At 52.1% G+C, this 17780-nt stretch overlaps 8 protein-coding genes across 8 annotated transcripts; 2 read left to right on the top strand and 6 right to left on the bottom strand.

Moving 5' to 3' along the window:
• Positions 1-103: 103 nt before the first annotated feature.
• Positions 104-1899, bottom strand: BDZ83DRAFT_761458 (uncharacterized protein; the record flags this gene model as incomplete). The annotated part of the gene is made up of 5 exons (XM_060515187.1): positions 1385-1899; positions 1219-1323; positions 778-1166; positions 637-704; positions 104-567 (listed from the first exon to the last, which is right to left on the bottom strand). The coding sequence occupies exons 1-5, from the start codon at positions 1526-1528 to the stop codon at positions 104-106; spliced, it is 1170 nt and encodes a 389-aa protein (XP_060360552.1). The 5' UTR covers positions 1529-1899.
• A 993-nt stretch (positions 1900-2892) lies between these two features.
• BDZ83DRAFT_587457 (uncharacterized protein) lies at positions 2893-4240 on the bottom strand (the record flags this gene model as incomplete). Its single annotated transcript, XM_060506045.1, has 4 exons — positions 2893-3346; positions 3405-3821; positions 3893-4059; positions 4145-4240. 4 exons carry the CDS (start codon positions 4238-4240, stop codon positions 2893-2895), a joined length of 1134 nt encoding a protein of 377 aa, XP_060360551.1.
• A 560-nt stretch (positions 4241-4800) lies between these two features.
• BDZ83DRAFT_679910 (gentisate 1,2-dioxygenase) lies at positions 4801-6302 on the bottom strand. Its single transcript, XM_060511194.1, has 3 exons — positions 5782-6302; positions 5413-5725; positions 4801-5361 (listed from the first exon to the last, which is right to left on the bottom strand). The coding sequence occupies exons 1-3, from the start codon at positions 6029-6031 to the stop codon at positions 4959-4961; spliced, it is 966 nt and encodes a 321-aa protein (XP_060360550.1). The 5' UTR covers positions 6032-6302; the 3' UTR covers positions 4801-4958.
• A 236-nt stretch (positions 6303-6538) lies between these two features.
• BDZ83DRAFT_587433 (uncharacterized protein) lies at positions 6539-7517 on the top strand (the record flags this gene model as incomplete). Its single annotated transcript, XM_060506038.1, has 3 exons — positions 6539-6794; positions 6850-6986; positions 7041-7517. 3 exons carry the CDS (start codon positions 6539-6541, stop codon positions 7515-7517), a joined length of 870 nt encoding a protein of 289 aa, XP_060360549.1.
• A 107-nt stretch (positions 7518-7624) lies between these two features.
• BDZ83DRAFT_587380 (fungal-specific transcription factor domain-containing protein) lies at positions 7625-9472 on the bottom strand (the record flags this gene model as incomplete). Its single annotated transcript, XM_060506032.1, has 3 exons — positions 7625-8228; positions 8309-8740; positions 8799-9472. 3 exons carry the CDS (start codon positions 9470-9472, stop codon positions 7625-7627), a joined length of 1710 nt encoding a protein of 569 aa, XP_060360548.1.
• Positions 9473-10711: 1239 nt separating this feature from the next.
• Positions 10712-11098, bottom strand: BDZ83DRAFT_587454 (Mss4-like protein; the record flags this gene model as incomplete). Its single annotated transcript, XM_060506044.1, has 2 exons — positions 10712-10912; positions 10970-11098. The coding sequence occupies 2 exons, from the start codon at positions 11096-11098 to the stop codon at positions 10712-10714; spliced, it is 330 nt and encodes a 109-aa protein (XP_060360547.1).
• A 255-nt stretch (positions 11099-11353) lies between these two features.
• Positions 11354-12840, bottom strand: BDZ83DRAFT_761446 (lactose permease; the record flags this gene model as incomplete). Its single annotated transcript, XM_060515186.1, has 2 exons — positions 11354-12638; positions 12709-12840. The coding sequence occupies 2 exons, from the start codon at positions 12838-12840 to the stop codon at positions 11595-11597; spliced, it is 1176 nt and encodes a 391-aa protein (XP_060360546.1). The 3' UTR covers positions 11354-11594.
• A 1450-nt stretch (positions 12841-14290) lies between these two features.
• On the top strand, positions 14291-16654 carry BDZ83DRAFT_679896 (uncharacterized protein; the record flags this gene model as incomplete). The annotated part of the gene is made up of 5 exons (XM_060511193.1): positions 14291-14565; positions 14724-15425; positions 15504-15596; positions 15650-15742; positions 15806-16654. 5 exons carry the CDS (start codon positions 14291-14293, stop codon positions 16587-16589), a joined length of 1947 nt encoding a protein of 648 aa, XP_060360545.1. The 3' UTR covers positions 16590-16654.
• Between the last annotated feature and the right edge of the window lie 1126 nt (positions 16655-17780).

The raw sequence follows: 17780 nt of genomic DNA, 5'->3' as shown, positions 1-17780 counted from the left end.
CCTGGGTACTTTTTCCTTATGCTATGCTGACGCTGTTCCAAACCGCATACCATAGAATCGTGGAGTCATATTCTTCAAACACATCACGTACACTTGTCGCTTGTCAATCCTTGACCCTCGATAACCACTCCTCAGGAGGTCTGTCCATCGTCCGCCGAAAATCATCGCTAAGTCTCAACCTTGACGTTGGAACTTCAACATCGAACAAGCTCATTCTTAGTTGTGGAGATCCGACTCCAGATGAGCTCGTCTTAACAGTTGACTCTGTCTGTTTGCTGGCTTGGTGAGAAGGGGGGTTGATCTCACGGATCCCGTGGGGGGATGTGATATCCGAGTCGGCCGGCCCATCCTCTGGATCGAGATTGTGTGCCTGTCGCACCATTCGACTCGTCTCGTTTCTTCGAGCCTGCTGTCTCTCCAATCTGTCTCTTCGTTGACGGTATACCGACGAGCGACCCATCCTGGTGAGCACCATTTGATACAGAGGTCGCAATGTTGCTATCGAGGCTGCCACGATGCCTATCCCTGGTTCTACTGTGCTCCATATTGCAAAGTTGGAGGTTTCGTCTGCAGGATGAGTAGTTGCGTTAGTTTTCTCGAAGGATTTGTGGCGCGGAAGCTAGGCAATGGGCTTACAAAGAAAGTCCTTGCCATCCAGTAACGTCGGGATATAGAACGCTCTAACAATGGTGGCGGTACTTCCTCTACATCCAAGACTGTCAGCTTTACCCCTCTGTCAGACCAGTATGTCCGCAGCCTGTCTCTTCTCACACTTACACAGCGGCCAGCCCCAGGATGCAAACCACCACGATCTTGGTCCCGATCGGAAGATTCATGGATCTGACAATGAACCACGGTAAAGCACCGAAAATGAAGTCGGCACTCGTGTTGATGACTGTCGCCGCAATCGTCATGATGTAGATGACTCGTGAGGGCCAGCATTTCTCCGGCGTTCTAGGCCCTTCTTCCCAGTACGTTGGCACAGGTCTACACTGGAAAGCTACCATGAATAGGTATGTCGTTCCGAAGACAACTGTACCTACCATAAGAGCTCGAATTATCCATATGTGCGGTCGATCGAGTGCGACCCGGAGGAGGAAGTAGCCGACGGAGATTTTGAGTAGACATGTTGAGACGACGTTGAGTAGCTCGAGGATCCACCATAGCTGGAAATCATATTAGCAGGGACCAGATTGGAGATGATGTGACATAGTCTACCAGCAGCATGGTTCTCTTCTCTCCGGCCGTGATCTCATTATCACGGCGGCCGATCCCGTGAGTTCCCCCGTAAATCTGCAACACTAGATATCCGGTGAAAATGGCCTTGTATTTGTTATAATCTTACTGCTCTCTAAGGACTACAACCAGCGTAAAGGTCACTTACCAGAAGGAAGACCATGATCTTGTCGTCGATACCGACTGACCGCACCAACGTTGTCCGGCAATACACACGGAGACTGACGGCCAGCCATGTTGAGAGAAGGAATGCTGAGGCCGTTACGACAATCTGAGCACTCTTGTCCGCCATAGCGACGGTAATAACGCTGCCGATTCCATCGAGAACCACCTTGACTTGAGGAACTGAGGTGGAAGTTGAAAATGGCGAGACGCTGTGCTTCCGACGGAGACGGGACGAGTAGCCAAACGCCGCTTTATCAAGCACCGTGTAATTCAAATAAGCAGATTGCCATACAGGATCGCCCTGGTCTTTGAAGATCGATCACGGTCCGATCACTACGCCACGAGATGTTACAGATGTTGAGCAGAGTTTTGAGACCGATGCACGTGTAGCGAATGGGATAGTGAGCTTGGACATAGCCACCACTCGAGAAGCGTCGCAAAAAGGCCTTTGCAGGGTAAACTATCTGATCTCAATCAAGAAAGCCATCTTTATAGAGCTAAGTTCCTGTATGGTAGGGTCCTTTGAGGATGGTTAGAGGTGACTCTATCTACCTACATAAGACTGCGAATCATGCAAGGAAGACGGAAAACCAGATGGGCTCGGCTGTCTAGATTTGATATATAAGATCAAATGCGAGATTGCTTAAGCTACAAGTACCTCCGTGGGGTGCATGGTAAAACACCTGGTGACAAGCTGGGTTGAAGCGGGTATGTTGGTAAGTAACACTGTGATATTACAGATCACATTGATTGTCGCTCATCGTCAATATTTCATGTCAAATCTAGGCATTTTGCTGACATAATGAGATCTAGATCAAGTAACTTGACTATCGTGAACATAGAATTCCAGCTTGTACTGCGGCATTTGAACTTGAAGTCGACTTTGCCGGATGTCGTCTTGAAGCCGCGGACAGTTCACCTAGGTGAAAACAATGCCGTTCGATCCTTGCTGATAACTCTATGTCGGCAGATTTTCTGCTTTTGAGTTCAGACATGATGCAGCGTGGACCTTGGGTTTTGACTTGCGAACTACGCAGTACTCGCTATTGCCGCACGTGACTCCAAGTTATATCGAGTCATTTAATCAACAGGATTCTGCAGCCTCATCTTTCGCTTGGTTTCAAGCCGTTCCCGCATCTCATTCAATGGACAAATTACGACCAGTGGTTGGTCTTACCTCTTCCCCAGGCTAGATCCAGTCGAGGGAAAAGTCGATATATGTGAAAACATGCAAGAAGGAAGCATAACATTCGAGCACAATAGCATGAGCACCGAATGACTCTCTGGCTTAGGCTAGCTTTCTAACCTGTCTTGGTAACTAAAGCGGAACATGTATTCCATTCGTCTCCTCGTGAAGTGAGCCTTCTGCCATGTAGAGCCACGTTTATGTGCTTGGCGGCTGTGAGTGGAGTGAAGCCATGTCCATTACACCCGCTCCTAGTCACTTGCAGGTTTCTTCCGACTAACTCCAAATGTAAGTTTTGAGTGTGGCTAAGAGCTCGTTCGCAGGCTTTGAGAGGTAGCAAACGTATTCGCTTTCGCTTGCGAAAATGGACAAGTCACCGCCCCCCTTGCCTTGATCACCTCCATATCCGACATCATCTCCTCCCTTCCCTTCTCCCTTTGAGGCTCAGGCCCAATGGTCATCAAGTCATATCCCTGAGGGAAATATCTGCTTCCCCGCTCGCCCGGAACCTTTCCACCCACCGCTTTGACCAGCCATGCACCCGGACCCCAGGTCGACCACGTTGTTGGCCGCATGTACCAGGGTTGAAGGCTTTTTCGTCCAAAGTTGTAGAGCTTAGTCTCGGGATTCGAAGTGTCGTTGACGAGTTTGACTGCGGATGAGTCGGGGCGCGGGAGGGCAAGGTGTCGAAGACCGAGTTTTCTCGAGTTGCGAACTAGCGCAAAGAAGGTAGAGAGGAGGATTCCAGGAGATTCCAAACTTTGGAGAATTAGTTAGAAGAGTTACAACGGTCTGAAGGTTGCTTGAATTGGCTTACTTGAGGCTCAATCGGACCACGTCGCCCAAGTCGGCTCCGAGGGACTTCCTCAGTGCTGTCCTCAAGAAGCCGGGTAAAGAAGACAAGGCCGAGTCGACATAGACTCTGACGTATTGATCATTTGTCGGCACTGGCTTACACACCTCCTCTTCATATTGCACTGTCCAGTCTCTGAGCTTCACCGCAAAGTGTAATCCGTCCATCCAGCCGTCTTTATACGAGGGTAAAAGATCGAAAGGAATGCCCATATCTTCTCCTAGGTTCTTGTGGAAGATGCCTAGAGCACATACTTCGACATCGGTCAATTTGCGCCATTCGTATCTGTTGACTACATTGATTATTTCAGCAAGGCCATCGCCGAGGGTGTGAAGTAGGTCGGGGTCGGTGATTTTGTTCGCGCGGCGGTATCGAGCATGTCTGTGGAAACAACGCTCGTTAGTAAAGAGTGTACACAAATTGTAAGGCAAGTCAATGACTTTGTGACCTACAGAAAGTTCATCCTCGCAACAGACATCGCATATCGATCCGAGTCTCTTGCCTTGGACTGCACTTCTCTAAGAAGGATTTCAGTGTCGACTGATCTTTTACCCGCGTTGCGTTTGTTATTCTGGCCTGTCACTGCAAATAGTCTTGACATTGACGGAACACTTCCAGCCTAGTACGTAGAGATCCCTCATCAGTTTGATTTGGTCATCTTTTAACCGGGATCAGTTTCCCAAAACAGATTCACTGTAACCAACCTTTAGGAGAGCTAATTTGCGAGCTTTGGAGAAGGCGTATGGGAACTCGAGTTCTTGGAGCTGGGTAATAATGTCGTGAGACTCTTTGACGGTCATACTCGACAACTCGCGGCCACCCTCAGTAAACGGGGCTTCAATATGCATCATTCGGCGGTAACGTAATTGTCTGACAGTCAATATGTAGCTGAAGAGAATAATTGTCGTTGCTGTCGGAATAATCCATGATGAAAATTTGCCGATTTCAGGACTGGTGATTGAAAAGAACATGTCGCAGATGACACCACCACTGGAAGCTGCAAAGTGAATAAGTGTTCATAGCTACACGGGCACGAAAACTTTGACATCTGAATACGATTATGGCAATTATACAATATGATAATGGATCGCGAGAAGTCGAATTTCTGACGAAAGGAGTAATCCAGCCGAGGTCCGGGAGCTGCCCGTGTTGTGGGTAAACACGTCGTGGGTTTCGGCTCTTTGTGGGTCACTGAATTCAACAGAAAGCGCTTGTGTTGAGTAAAGAATTGTGTCTGCAGCTGATATCTCACGAACTTTCCCAATGAATTTTGCGCCGAGGTATTAATGAATGAATTTTGACAATATTTTAACACATGACGGGGTGGTGATAATGCCATGCGAACTACATCACCTTTCTCGCCAAACTTTGTTGCGAATTATATTACATTGAAATGTCTTCATCATTACTATGTTGAGTAGATACAGCCTCTTAGGCCTGCTAATAGTGAGTGAACATGTACAATCTTGTTAGGTTGTTGCTCAAGGAACTCCAGCGGTCTTGCCTCCCCTCAAACACTCATGATTGTGGCTTGATCAGCCCAATGCTGCTGAGCAATGGCCTGTCACTAACAGCAACAAGGTACGCCGTAGTAGAGCCCTCGTTGATATGCTGAATCTTGGACCACGCAGGGACGGCAAATGTGTCTCGCGAAGTCCACTTGAAAACCACACGGGGTCCGGTGGGCGGTTCTACAATGGTCCGACCTTGGCCCTCGTAGCAGTGGTAGAGGAAAGAAGCCTGCTCGCGAACCTCCTGTGTCGTGTGGTTGCCGTCGATACGCTCTGCCTGCGCCCCTAGGATGGGTGAAAGGGGCTTGCCGTGACTTGTGTAGTGGTGGATGGCGTAGGGGCCTTCCTGGGCCTTGAGCTCGGCTTCGACTTGGTCCCATGGGTGTCTCCACACGCACGTTTCCGTGAACCTATGAATTGTCAGTGGTCTTTTTCTTATTGACCATCTGAAGAAGACTTACACGCTTGGGTAACGGCTCTCATGGTACTGCTCTGCAAAGTGTACCGGTGTGAATCTGAACAGCGGAAGGTTGAGTGCATCGAGCCAGATAACCGGGGCATCGCTCTCGTTTCCATGGTCGTGCCAGTGCCATGTCGGCGTCACGACAACATCTCCGCGTCTCAGGGGCATCTTCTTTCCCTCGACAGCAGTAAAGCCCTCGCCATCGATGATGAATCTGAGTGCGAACGCGATGTGCCTGTGCGCAGGGGCAGTCTCGCCAGGGTTGACGATCTGAAGTCCACCATAGATGGTGTCTGTTGTGTAAGGGGATTCTGTGACATCTTGTGAGTACGAGCAAGGTTGTCGTAAGTCAATCAATGACGCTTACCCATATTGGGGTTGACCAGCATCAGCACTCTCCTCTCCGCTTGCTTCTCGCCAACCATCTCTGCGGCCTTGTGAAGAAGAGGGAGGCTGTCGGCGTACTTCCACATGTGAGGCTTGGCGACGGGTGCTGGTGTAGGTGGGACCATCACGTTCATCTTGGACCACAAAGGCTCCATGTGCTGTGATGGTAACTCCTCCAAATAGTCGTTCATGGCCTTAGCCCTGTTGTCGTCCTCGTGAGGGGAGTCCATTGTGAGCGATCCCTTGGACGTGCGTGGCGTATGATGGTCTGAGTGCCTTGTGGCTGTACTTGGGTATTTGTATCAGTGTGTAGAGAGTAGTCTGGATCAATTCGTGTGTTCTATAGTGAAAGCCGTGATTCTGAAGATGAAGTTGGATGTTGGAGGGACATGCGAAGGAGGTTATCAAGGTCCGTTTCCACGTTATCCCCGGACTGTTGACCCCCCTTGTCCGCAGCTATGCAGCGGAAGCGCCACGCGGGACGGGACTCGATCTGGCAGTTGAGGCAATCCCGAGTTCCGATGTATCACCCAGCTCCCCGCGTTCCAACTACGGAACCACCCCTGATTGGTCAATCCGAGCCTGCTCCAATCGAGGGGCACGATGATGTACGTCTTGGAGGCACACACTTAAGGAGCTGAGATAATCTGGGAACAGCTTTATGCGGCTCGTCACAATCGAGAAGTCAACTCAGTGTTTTGAGCAAATTTCTATTTCCGGGCACAGTATCAAACACAATGTCTTGGAGCCGTCTCATTCGCTTCGTTGATGACAACGACGTCGAGCACTTTGGTGAGCCTGAGGTGCAGGACGAACCAGAGATCACGTCGCTTCTTGACAAGAGCGACTTGTGGGCTACTATCTACGATGGTGCCAGCCCTGTCTCATCCCTGGCCAAGGGCGAGCGGGTGCATGTCAAGGCCCTGAGACCGCTCTTGACACCAAAGGACGTCCCGATCATTCGGTGCATTGGCCTCAACTATGTTAAGCACAGTATTACAACCCTCCCCGGCATGGAGCTATTATAGATATCTAAGTTGAATCACAGTCAAGGAGGGTGGCAGGACACCACCGCCGTTCCCCTCACTTTTCATCAAGCCTGCGACATCAGTCGCTGCGTGGAATGAGGATGTGCCGATCCCCAAGGTTGCACAGGATGGCACCGTTGATTACGAGGGCGAACTCGTGAGTACCGATTCTCTAAGGCGACCATTCGATACAAGTCGCTAACAAGACTAGGCCTTCGTGATTGGAAAGTCAGGCAAGAACATTCCCAAGGAAAAGGCGTTGGAGTATGTCGCCGGCTACCTCACCGCAAACGACGTGTCAGCGAGAGCCTGGCAAAGAGACCCCGCCAAGGCTGGCGGCGTGCCCCAGTGGTGCTTCAGCAAGGGCTTCGACAAGTTCGCCCCCTTCAGCCCTGTTCTGGTCTCTCCGGGAGTAGTCGGAAACGCCAGTGACTTGTTGCTGCAGACCTTTGTCAACGGCGAGGAGCGACAGCATGAGAGCACTGGCGACCTACTTTTCGGCGTGGAAGAGATTGTGAGCTTCCTCAGCCAGGGAACAACGTTAGAGGCCGGCACAGTGGTGTTGACTGGGACGCCGTCGGGTGTCGCTATGGGAATGAAGCCCCCGCAGTACTTGAATGATGGGGATGTGGTGGAGGTGAGGATAAGTAAGCTTGGCAGTGTGAAGAACAAGATGGTGTTTGAGTAGAAAGTCATCACGAATGAAATGCTAAGTTTCGGAAGTTTGAGCATAAGAGGCGCGAAGGCTGGGTATTTTGGAGCTGAATGTACATGATGGGGCCTGTCAACTGCCGGCTATAGACTTCCGGGCATACTGTTAAGCCAAGAGAAGTCATTGATGTCAAACGTGATTGCGTCCATATCGAACGCTGCATCCTGCGCCAAGTAAGGAAAAGGCATATCAAAGGTCTCCTGCTGCTCGTTGGTGATGTTGGGCACCGCTGCATTAGTATCCGAGCTTGGAAGAGCAGCTGACTGAGGTTGCTGATCCTGGAACATCTTCGTCGAGAGGATCTGAAGTGCCGCGGCACATCTGCGCGGAGAAGGGCCTAGGTTCTCATGGTCATGGAGCAGAGCCATCGCTTGATTCCACGAGCGGGAGATGTCGAGCGAAGAAAAGACCGCGGGTCGGAGTCTTGCTGCGATGAGGACAGTTGCTGCTGTGTAGATGTAGAAGACACGATACCACCAAGCTGGGAGGAGACCGAGGGTGCCGTCGTGTTGTTGGAATTGCACTATGAATGAGATGAGGCTTTGTGCGGCTTCGACGCAGACCATGGCGCATTGCTGAACGACGCGGGATGAGAGGTCATCGTGGACCTGGGAGGTTTCTGGGCACTGGGACAGACAGAACCGAGTGAGCATGGGTCTGAGGAGGATCATGCGTGCATGAAGGAGCCTACAACCTGTCAGCCATGGCTCAGGGATTGGCCAGATTGGCTGTGAGCCAATTCTTGAGTCACAAGTGTCATCACTGACCTGATACGCAAGATTACCGCCTGCCTGCGGAAGACCTCATCCAGAGTAGTCTCAGGCTCGGCCATGGTCAAGAAGCTGGGTAAGCTCTTCTCCCATTTCGTCAAGCGCTGATCAAGCTGTAAAGCTTTCCCAAGATCTAGCTCTGGTCTATCCAAGGAGCGCTGAGTCGTGCTTCCAGTGCCGTTGGTAAAGGTAGGCGACTTAAGCGGCGATGTTGACGAGTAAAACGCGAGGACTGCGTGGTTGATAACCTCGTAGAGCTCGAGTGACTTATGGAAAAAGGCCTGATACCGAAGCTTGTGAAGCTGAATGGCACCTAGCTGTACTCCGTCGACGCTGGTGACATTGGTATCCGGGATCGAAGGTAGGACCAAACTTAACGCTAATTGATCCGAGATCATTGCCGGGCGTCCATGTGTGATGGCAATCATTCTGGTCGTCGAGTTAGAGGTTCCATGCGCATGGGGCCTTGTATCGGGATGACACTCACCGATCCATCAGGATACATCCATGCCAAATCCTCTTGACGAGATCCCTTTCGGGCTCATTCGAGAGTTCCGATGCCGTCTCTGGCAAATGTAGGCCAAGGCCCTGGGCGATTCTCACAGCAGACCCGACAATCATCCACGTCTGGTGAGGATTGTTTGTACTTTGGAGATACTGGCTCATTATCAATAGACACTGTATCAGCTCGATGGAACCAGTGTCCCAAAGGCTCAGCTGTAGCAAATCCTGCGCACGAGTGAAGTACCCCTGGCTGGACGAATCCCTCTGACCCGGAGGCAGTGACTCGATCAACTGCGTGGAAAGTGCGAAGATGATATTGAGGATGCTCACGAAGATCCGTTCATCGGCATCGAGCGAGGTACCAGCAAACAGCGCTCGATATGAATGCTCGAATCTTTGTCGGTCCAGGAAGGGGTAAAGCGGGTCTACGTAGTACCAGTAGAGATCCGTCAAGTGATCTGCTTGCTTACGGGCTGGCAAAACATAATCAGCCTGCCCTACCGCACCAGAACCATTGTGAGGAAGTGTTGAACGGAATAGCGAGCTTCTCGCACTCCTATTCTCCGTGGAAGAGCCCAGCCTCGCGTCGATTGCAGCTTTGATCTGGTTGGTGAAAGATCCAGCGCTACTGCTGCCAAAGTACTCGCCAGTGACCATACCATCCTCGCGCACCGTGGTCATGGAATCAACCACCGAAGGGCTAGCATCGGATGGGGTGATCGGGTGCCGTTCAACTCGACCTCGCCTTGTGAGGTCTGGCCCCGAGGACGTGGTTGATTTGGGCGTCGCACTCGGAGCCGGGCGAGATATGGGAGGCATCAGAGGCTGCGCAAAGTTGGTCTCGGGGGTGTGGACGATCTTGGGCATTGCCCTTTCGGGATTGCCTGGACTTGCATCTGCAGGTTTACTACCACCCGAGAACGACTTCTCGGCCTCGGAGGTGTATGTGCAGCCGTTTCTCAGATCGGTCCTCTTCCAGCAGTTACCGCATGCTATGAGTTGCTGTCAGCCGTGTCACGGTCAGAAACGCATGCGTTGCGCGTGCAATTTGCCAGCCGAGGTAAATCAGATGTTCTGGAAACTTCCTAGCACCATCTAGATTGACTCCGATCTGATCTTATGGGCCAAGACTCTCGAAACTGCCAGCCCTTCACCGTAGAGTCCTCACCGATCACTCACCTGGGCGTGCTCCATCACACTTGACTTTCCTCCTCCGACAGGCTTCACATGCCACATCAATCTTGATCCGCTTTGGCTTCGGCTCCATAGTTTTCTCCCTTTCCTCCTCCCACCGGCGCAAAGCGTGGGGGTAGATAGGCTCTTCCGCCGGAGACTGGAGTCTTTCCCTAGATAGAGACAAACCTCGGAATGATAGATGACTTATCTCGGAAGCCGCAATGGCCAGGAAAGTCTAGATTTAGATCATGGAACTCGGTTTGACTTCGGTCGAGTGAGATAGACAAAGATTGCGGAGAATGAGCAGAGTTCGGGATGAAATGTTTGGATGGAGAAAGGTTGGAGGTCTGGGGATCACACCGAGTTCCGAGGCCACCTGAAGAACTCCTCCAGACATGAGACCACAGCAGAGAGAAGCACAGCATGGATCGGAGGGTGGCACCAGCGGGCAGCGGAAAGCGGATCGAATTATGATTTGTTCAAACGGATTAGCTCCGAGTCATGAGCCTCCATCTTACCCCAGCTTCTTTGTCTAGCAACTTAGCGACTCTCCGTCTCGGCTTATTTTCTCATCTGCTCCCATTGCACAGCTCCGTCGACGAAATGCTGCCAAGGCGGCCGAAACTTGACAAAAATCTCCGAATCAGGTCGCAGCTCAGTGCTGCATCCGACATCCGTCAGCCGTGAGCCTCAACCGGGCACGCGGGGGAGAGACACTACTTACCCGCCCGCCAACAGACTCGTCCGGATGAGAATGTATCGCCCCTTTGCGGATGCGGGGGTTGTCCACAGCGGGGTCCCACAAGTGCGACAGAACGACTTTTCCTTTGGAGAACCGCTTGACGTGTCGGTCAATGTGAAGTTGGAGATGAGATCGATCCCTGAGAGGACTTGGACGAATTGAGCTTCGAACTTCGCAATCTGCCACGAAACCGAATTAGCAATGACTTTGTTATGTCCAACAATGGGTAGTCTTACCGTTTGATGCGACCCACCTGCGCCTTTGCTACTATGGTTGCAGAAACAGGAGAACACAGCGAGTGGTATCGATGAAGCCTGGATCTCAATCCCGCCGCATAGGCAAGAACCCCGAAAAGAGGACGACATACTGCTGGCGGCGCTGAGGATAAATCTTGTCATGGATCAAGAAGGCTTTAGCAGTCTACTTAGTTAAGTAGGTTGACTGCGCGTTGCCTCTGGTGGCCACTTGCACACTAAGGGCCGGACGCCCGCCTCACAAGACTTCAACTATGTGCAATAAAAACCCGACCGCAACGCGCGATTGGCTTTCCGAACAGCTGGGATACATCCTGACCGAGACAACGGGACGCTAAGTAGAAGCGCCGGTAAGCGAACTTGGCGGTGGGCGGCTGACATCCGGATTGAAGTCTAAGTGTATCTCTCAACTCCCATCAGATGGTGTAGCAGAGAGGGCAAATTGCGCAGTCAACGGCACCAAATCACTGATGTTTGCTGAAACAACTGTAGACTTATGGGTGTCATGACGAGCTCGGGATGTGGACAAGAAACTTGACTATCGATTGCAGTTCTAGTACGCTCGCAACTATGTAGGCTTTTATCGATTATGGCTTGGTCTATTGTGTTAGGCCTTCCTGTCCGCAACATTCTCAACTTCAACAAACTCGTCATCAACCTTGTCGCTTCTAATGCCACTGCTGCCAAAGGCGTGGTTTTTGCCGTCAAACACCTCGGCAATCTGCTCAAGCGAACGGCCCTTGGTCTCAGGGAAGAGAAGCCAGATCAAGAGCAACAGAAGAGCCAAGATGACGCAGAAGACGATGTAGTACTTCCAGCCCAAGTTGGCCATTCCAATGGGGTTGCAAAACTGTCCGATAATGAGACCGACGAAAGTTGATCCCAGTGACATTGTCAGCCCCCTTCCACGCAAAGTGTATTGGAAGATCTCGACCGGGTACGAGAGCAAGAGGGGCGACCAGGCGATGTCGTAGAAGAAGTAGTAGATGAAAATAAACGCCACCACGGCGTAGCCGGCTCTCTCGTCTTTGGTGTTGGTGAAGACGCTGGTGAGGATGGTCCAGATGATGTAGCATCCGAGCATACCAGCGGTCGAAATGAGGAAGAGCTTGCGGCGACCAATGCGGTCAACCATCATGGCGCCGGCAAACACGGCCGCGAACCAGTTGAAAACCTGGAGCAAGCCGTTGATGAGGGCCTGATCCTTGGTCTCTGTAATTCCGACGGTGTTGAGAACCAGTGTGAGGTAGTAGGAGATGACTCCAGAACCAGACCACTGGGCTCCGAGACCAGTGATGACAGCAATGAGCGTACGGCGGCGATTGGGGGCCGTCTTGACGAGGTCGAGGTACGAAGACTCGCGCAGCGCCTCGGTCTCGAGACGGACGTTTTCCTCAATTTCCTTGACTTCGTAGTCAACGAGAGGCGAAGACGCATCGCCGCCGGCGTGGTAGCGGGTGAGAATCTCTCGGGCTTGTTCGGTTTTACCATGAGCAATAAGCCATCTGGGGGACTCAGGCACGAAGTAGAAGAAGGCGAACTGAATTGCAGGGAGAGCTCCCTGCAAGATAGACGGAATCCTCCAACTCCAAGTTGAGGTCAGTCGGAATGTGCCGTAGGTTGACCAAGCCGCCAAGATTGCTCCGAAGAACTATGGCAACTGTTAGCCGGAGCCTCTTGCAACACATTCGACATAGACCTAGGTAGCTGGGAAGACTTACAAAGAAGGTATTGTAGAGACTTGAAATCTTGCCTCGCTGGGTCGGGTAGGCAAGTTCGGTCACGAGAATCGGCGCCGGCTGCGCAATGAAGGCAGTAGCAGCACCGAGGAGCCATCGTGAGACGATGAACATGGGCAGACTAGTACTTGCGCCCTGGAGAGCGGCTCCGACGAGGAGAAGGAAGAACCCAATCCACATCGGCACTTTTCTGCCGTACTTGTCCGCCAGGTATGTAGTTGGAATAAGGCCCATGATCTTGCCGATGGGATACACAGCGTTCATCGTTCCGAGCACGGATGGACTAGGGCTACCAAAGTAACCGCGCCATTGCTTGATGGTCTGCAGACCGTTCATCATGGCACCTGGTTCCAAATGTTAGGATGGCACTTTACACGTCTTACACAGAGCAGTGACGTACCATCGAAGCCGACCGAGGCCGACGACAACATAGGGACCAATAGAGTTAGGTTCAGCAGAAGCAAGTGCTTGGTGCGATACCATGGTGCAGGGTTTTCGGGCAGGACCTTGAGCTGTTAGAGTTCATGATCACATAGCTTCTGACTTGCGTCTTCTGTTGTCGATGCCGGCACATTGAAGAGGAGACTCACTGCGAGCAAGTCAGACCCAACGGCCTGTGCAGCCGTCTTCTTGGCTGGCTTTGACTTCAGGAAGCCCATCTTGATTTTGTGTGGTCGGGCTACACTGGGATTGTACTGGAAGGCTGTTGGTTTCTTCAATAACCACCGTTTCAATCAATTTTGAAAGCAGTGAAGTCGCCGAGCCGGGATCAACTCGAAGCCATTAGAGTTAGTCGAAGGAGGCCTTGGAGATATATGCAAAAGTCAAAAGAGACACCGTCAAGAGTCGGAATGGAGGAGTTCTCAACTTCCCACGCGGCCAGCCCCCTGTGTACCCCAGTCGACCCCGTAAAATGTCTGCGGTCTCCCCACGGGCGGTGGATTCTTCCCCAAGTTCATCGTTAGCTTAGATGGTTGACCCATCGTGTCGGGTGAGGGGACTCGATCACGGAACTCGGGAGTCGGATGGCAGGTCACGTTGACCAGACTAGACGAACGCTAGATGACTATGGGTAGACCTGGCTTGGGAGTGAAGATGGACCAACGCCGCTAGTAGCAGAAGCGTCGGAAAGCTGGAGAGCTGTCAAGCTGACAAAGGCTTCGACTGGCCTACTTTGCACACCGACGGCAAGTCCCCCGAAGCGGGCTGCCCTACTCGCTAGAATGGCTCACCTCACTGCTCACCGAGCAGACTCACCGGGAAGAGTCCCCGAGCGCAAAAGTCTCAAGACTAAGCAGACTCTATGACATGTAGGTAAGGCGAGTCATAAGTGAGCTTCCACGCTCCCCGAGGCCATTGCGTCGCGTTCTGAAACGGTTCTGCGGGGGTCGGTGATCAATGCTGCACGATAATTAAACTCGCGATCCCCAGACAGGGCCGACCATCCTACCTCCCCCTCACATTTCGCGTCGCTCGTCTCCCCGACACGAGAAATGCCCCCGAACAACGAGGTCTACAGGATTCATCTATCGTCGCAATGGACCCACCGCCGAAGAGGATGAGAATGGATATCGGTCGGGGCTTCCCCGACATGGGCATGGCGGCCATTACCGGCGGATCACCTCCTGGCCGCTCCTCCTCCGGCGTCGATCACGCGAATGTCGAGCAAGCTGATCCTAGGATGCCGAAGCAGAGGACTTGGTCTCGCGCATCATCCGCCTGCCAGACGTGTCGTGGCCGTAAGACCAAATGCGATAACGAGAGGCCGATATGCGGCTATTGTAGGAGGGTCGGGGCAACTTGCACATATATCGAGGACTCGGCTCCGGCAACGTCACTGTAAGTTTACTTTCCTTGATACGGACCTGAAGTCTCGAGGCCCACGTCTGATCGGCGGGTTCGGGTCACATACACTTTGCTGGGGATGGCTGCCGGTTCAACCGGGTGGGCACGTTATATCGGACTGATACTAATTGAGTGTGGATTGTTTCCGTCAGATGTCAAGGTGTTGGACCACGTTTGCTGGGAGCAATAGAGAACTTGGCCAACCTCATCCAACGCAACGAGGAGAACTTTCGTGCTATACCCCAGCTTAGCCGCGACCTGTCCCGTGACTCAAGCGACTATCCGGACAGCCCAACCTTTCAAGGTGGACGTCAAGATGGTCTCCTGTCTGGGCGAGATGGCGGCGCCGCGGATGGGGCCAAGAAGTCCATCCACCCCTCGTTGTCGGATACCGCCGGACTGGACTCCGTGCTGGAGTGGCCAATCTTTCCTAAACCGGTGCCCTTCGCGATAGACCCCTTCAGCCATGCTTCCCCACGCGGGGACGCCTTTTCCCCCAGGTCACCCCCCGCCATGGAGTTCTACGAGCTATCCCGGCTGGTAGACTTGTACTTGACCAATGTTCATCCCATGAATCCCGTCGTCGACGCTCAAATGCTGCGACAGATGTTAAAGCAGGTCGCGGAAAACGGCCCTGACTGGTCAGCGTCTACCTGTATCGTTGCCTTGTCTTGTGCCCTCGGCGCCATATCTCAGAGACCTGGACAGAGAACGCCAAGCGGGACCCCTCGTGGATACTCCGTGGAGCCCAACCGTCATCTGGCGTCAAGGTATTGGTCAGTCGCCGAGAAACGACTGGGCTTCTCCATGGGTTCACCTGGATGGGAGTCTGTACAATGCTTATGCCTTGCAGGGTAAGACGGCTCCTCCCGCGTATCTGACTTGTCATGGCTCTTGGTCAGTCGTACATGTAAGGCTGACTAGCATGATAGAATCTGGCACATGTACAACATGGATCCCTTACAAGCATGGAAATGTTTCAGTATGGCGAGTAACACCTGGTATACTACTTCGCTTACAAACAAGTTTGTCTCTCCTTGGCACTGCTTGGATTCCCCTTGGCTGACATCCGTCTCAGACTCACCATGCCAGCTAAAGCCGAGACGCCTGAATTCCCCCAGTCACTCTCAATAGAGCAGATATTGTACTTCACTTGCTTCAAGTCTGAATGGTATGCTCTATGTGGAATCTTTCTCCGTATTCTACTTGATCTTTGGCTAAGATTCGGTTGCAGTGAGCTGGCGTTTGAGCTGTCTCTCCCTGGTTCCATCCTCGCCGGTGTAGACTACCCATACAGTCTGCCCACTCCACCAACACTCGGCGTCATGAACCTGGACAACAAGGCCCTCATGATGGAACAAAGATCCTGGTACTACTACTTAGCAGAGATCTCAGCACGGCACCTGATCGATCGTTTCACTCAGGCCCAAAAGAGATGCCCCCCTCACCCAACTGAGCATGGCATTGACCGCATGCTTGAAGTGTTTGAGGTCTTTGATGCCCAGTTATCGGATTGGTACGAATCGCTACCGCCGCCAATATCATTCCAAATACCCACTGGAGACATCGCTCCTCTGGGTGATGACCTGTGCCAAATGCTTCGTGGACGGTACCTGGCGATGAAGGAGCTTCTGTGCAGACCTTTCGTCCGGTTGGCCTCCACCATCTCCATCGCTTTAACGGTATCGGAACACATGGTCGCAAGGGTGGCAGAGCTTGCTTCGCGAGGACTACAGTACTGTTTGTTCAGGATCCAGGCTACGTCGTCCACACCTCATCACGGCCTCTGGTTACAATTGAGGGGGTTCGTGACCTGTTCTCTAATCCTGACGGCCGCAGAGCGGGCACAGAGTATCCCGTCGTTGAACATGCCAACAAAGGTCACGTACCCTCACAGTTGGAAGCGGACGATCTTTGCTCAAAAGGAAATTCTATCTAATTGTTGGGAGTTCGAGGAAGGAGGCATAAGCGACTGCGCCAGAGTGTTAGACTGGGCGCTTGCAAAGTTCACGATCTGATCTCATGCTTATTCTGGATGCACATAATCTCGTTATGAAGGGGAAGGCATAAGATGTGATCAGACAAAGATGGACATAATCATGTCACGCGTTTCTGGGGCGCTTAAGCGGAGTGGCAACGCCCCCGGTCCTACAATGGTGGCATCGTGTCAAAGTAGCCGCTACGGGAGCTGTCAAGGCCTTTCCCCGAACCTTTGTAGGATAATGTATAGATATAAAAGTCAACTTTATGTTATGATTTCAATCGGGGAAAGAGGTTAAGCTCTTCACTTGGGGTCCAATTAGCCGAGCGGTGCGCTCGACTCGGGTGGCGCTCGGCGCGTAGGCGATTTCATTGGGCGCTTCGCAGCAGTCCGAACATCAGACACCGTTACTACGTTTTAGTCAAACCTTGACAGTAGGAGCGAAAGGCCGAGTTTGCATTAGGCTGAGTCTATACAAGTGTACCGGGAATGCACTCTTGACGTGGCACCCGATACCGAGAAATGTCAGGCTTGATATGTCGCGGCAAGGTTTGCTCAACGTTACCGCAGCTCTTTCGGGGCGGAAAGCCGATAGTCTGTCGGCACCTCATGTTTTGAGTTGACTGACTGGATCGGACATTCTCCCCGTCTGCATTCAATCGGAATTTGTCCCCGTCTGCAAGCTCGCTCGGGGAAGTCTAGAAGTAGTCACACTCCGCGCGCTGCGGCCCTATTGGCCTCGATGAGAAACGTAGCTTTCGGCGTCACCACTTCTTTGGGTTCTGGGAAAGGCATACTTGGTTGACTCGAATGGCCTGTGAAATTGGGCTCTGTCTGCACCTCGCTGACATGTCTCATGTTTTCTGTCCCCCAAACCCGTTTGAGGCGCACGGTCACAGATGTGACACCTGTCAGGTTCAGGCTGGCTATCAATCAAACGAAAGTCCAAACGACTTGCAGATCCTCCTAGTTGATAAAGTAAGTGAAGGCCATGTACTATCGTGCCATTGCTTGCAACGTTCGCGACCTCGAAAGGGAATTCTTGTTGACTTTGGCGATAGTTAGTATCATCAAGTTGGGTATTATGGGCAACCCCCGCTCCTACGTCTCACGTCCAATGACTGGACGAAAAGTCTGTATTCGCTATCATTGAGATATCATACAGGAATTTGAATCAATCCAGCCGTCATCTGATTACCTCAAGCAACAACACCGCGGATGCACGCGG

The sequence above is a fragment of the Colletotrichum acutatum genome (assembly GCF_030867785.1).
Source record: "Colletotrichum acutatum strain CBS 112980 chromosome Unknown BDZ83scaffold_115, whole genome shotgun sequence".
NCBI lineage: Eukaryota > Fungi > Ascomycota > Sordariomycetes > Glomerellales > Glomerellaceae > Colletotrichum > Colletotrichum acutatum.
This window is presented reverse-complemented; position numbering and strand designations above follow the sequence as displayed.

Excerpts from the sequence above, each read along its gene's own strand:
- BDZ83DRAFT_679910 (XM_060511194.1), bottom strand. The coding sequence starts at position 6,031 with ATGGACTCCCCTCACGAGGACGACAACAGGGCTAAGGCCATGAACGAC. Across the intron at positions 5,726-5,781 it reads GCTGGTCAACCCCAATATGG|AATCCCCTTACACAACAGAC; the intron begins GTAAGCGTCATT and ends AAGATGTCACAG. Across the intron at positions 5,362-5,412 it reads GAGAGCCGTTACCCAAGCGT|GTTCACGGAAACGTGCGTGT; the intron begins GTAAGTCTTCTT and ends GACAATTCATAG.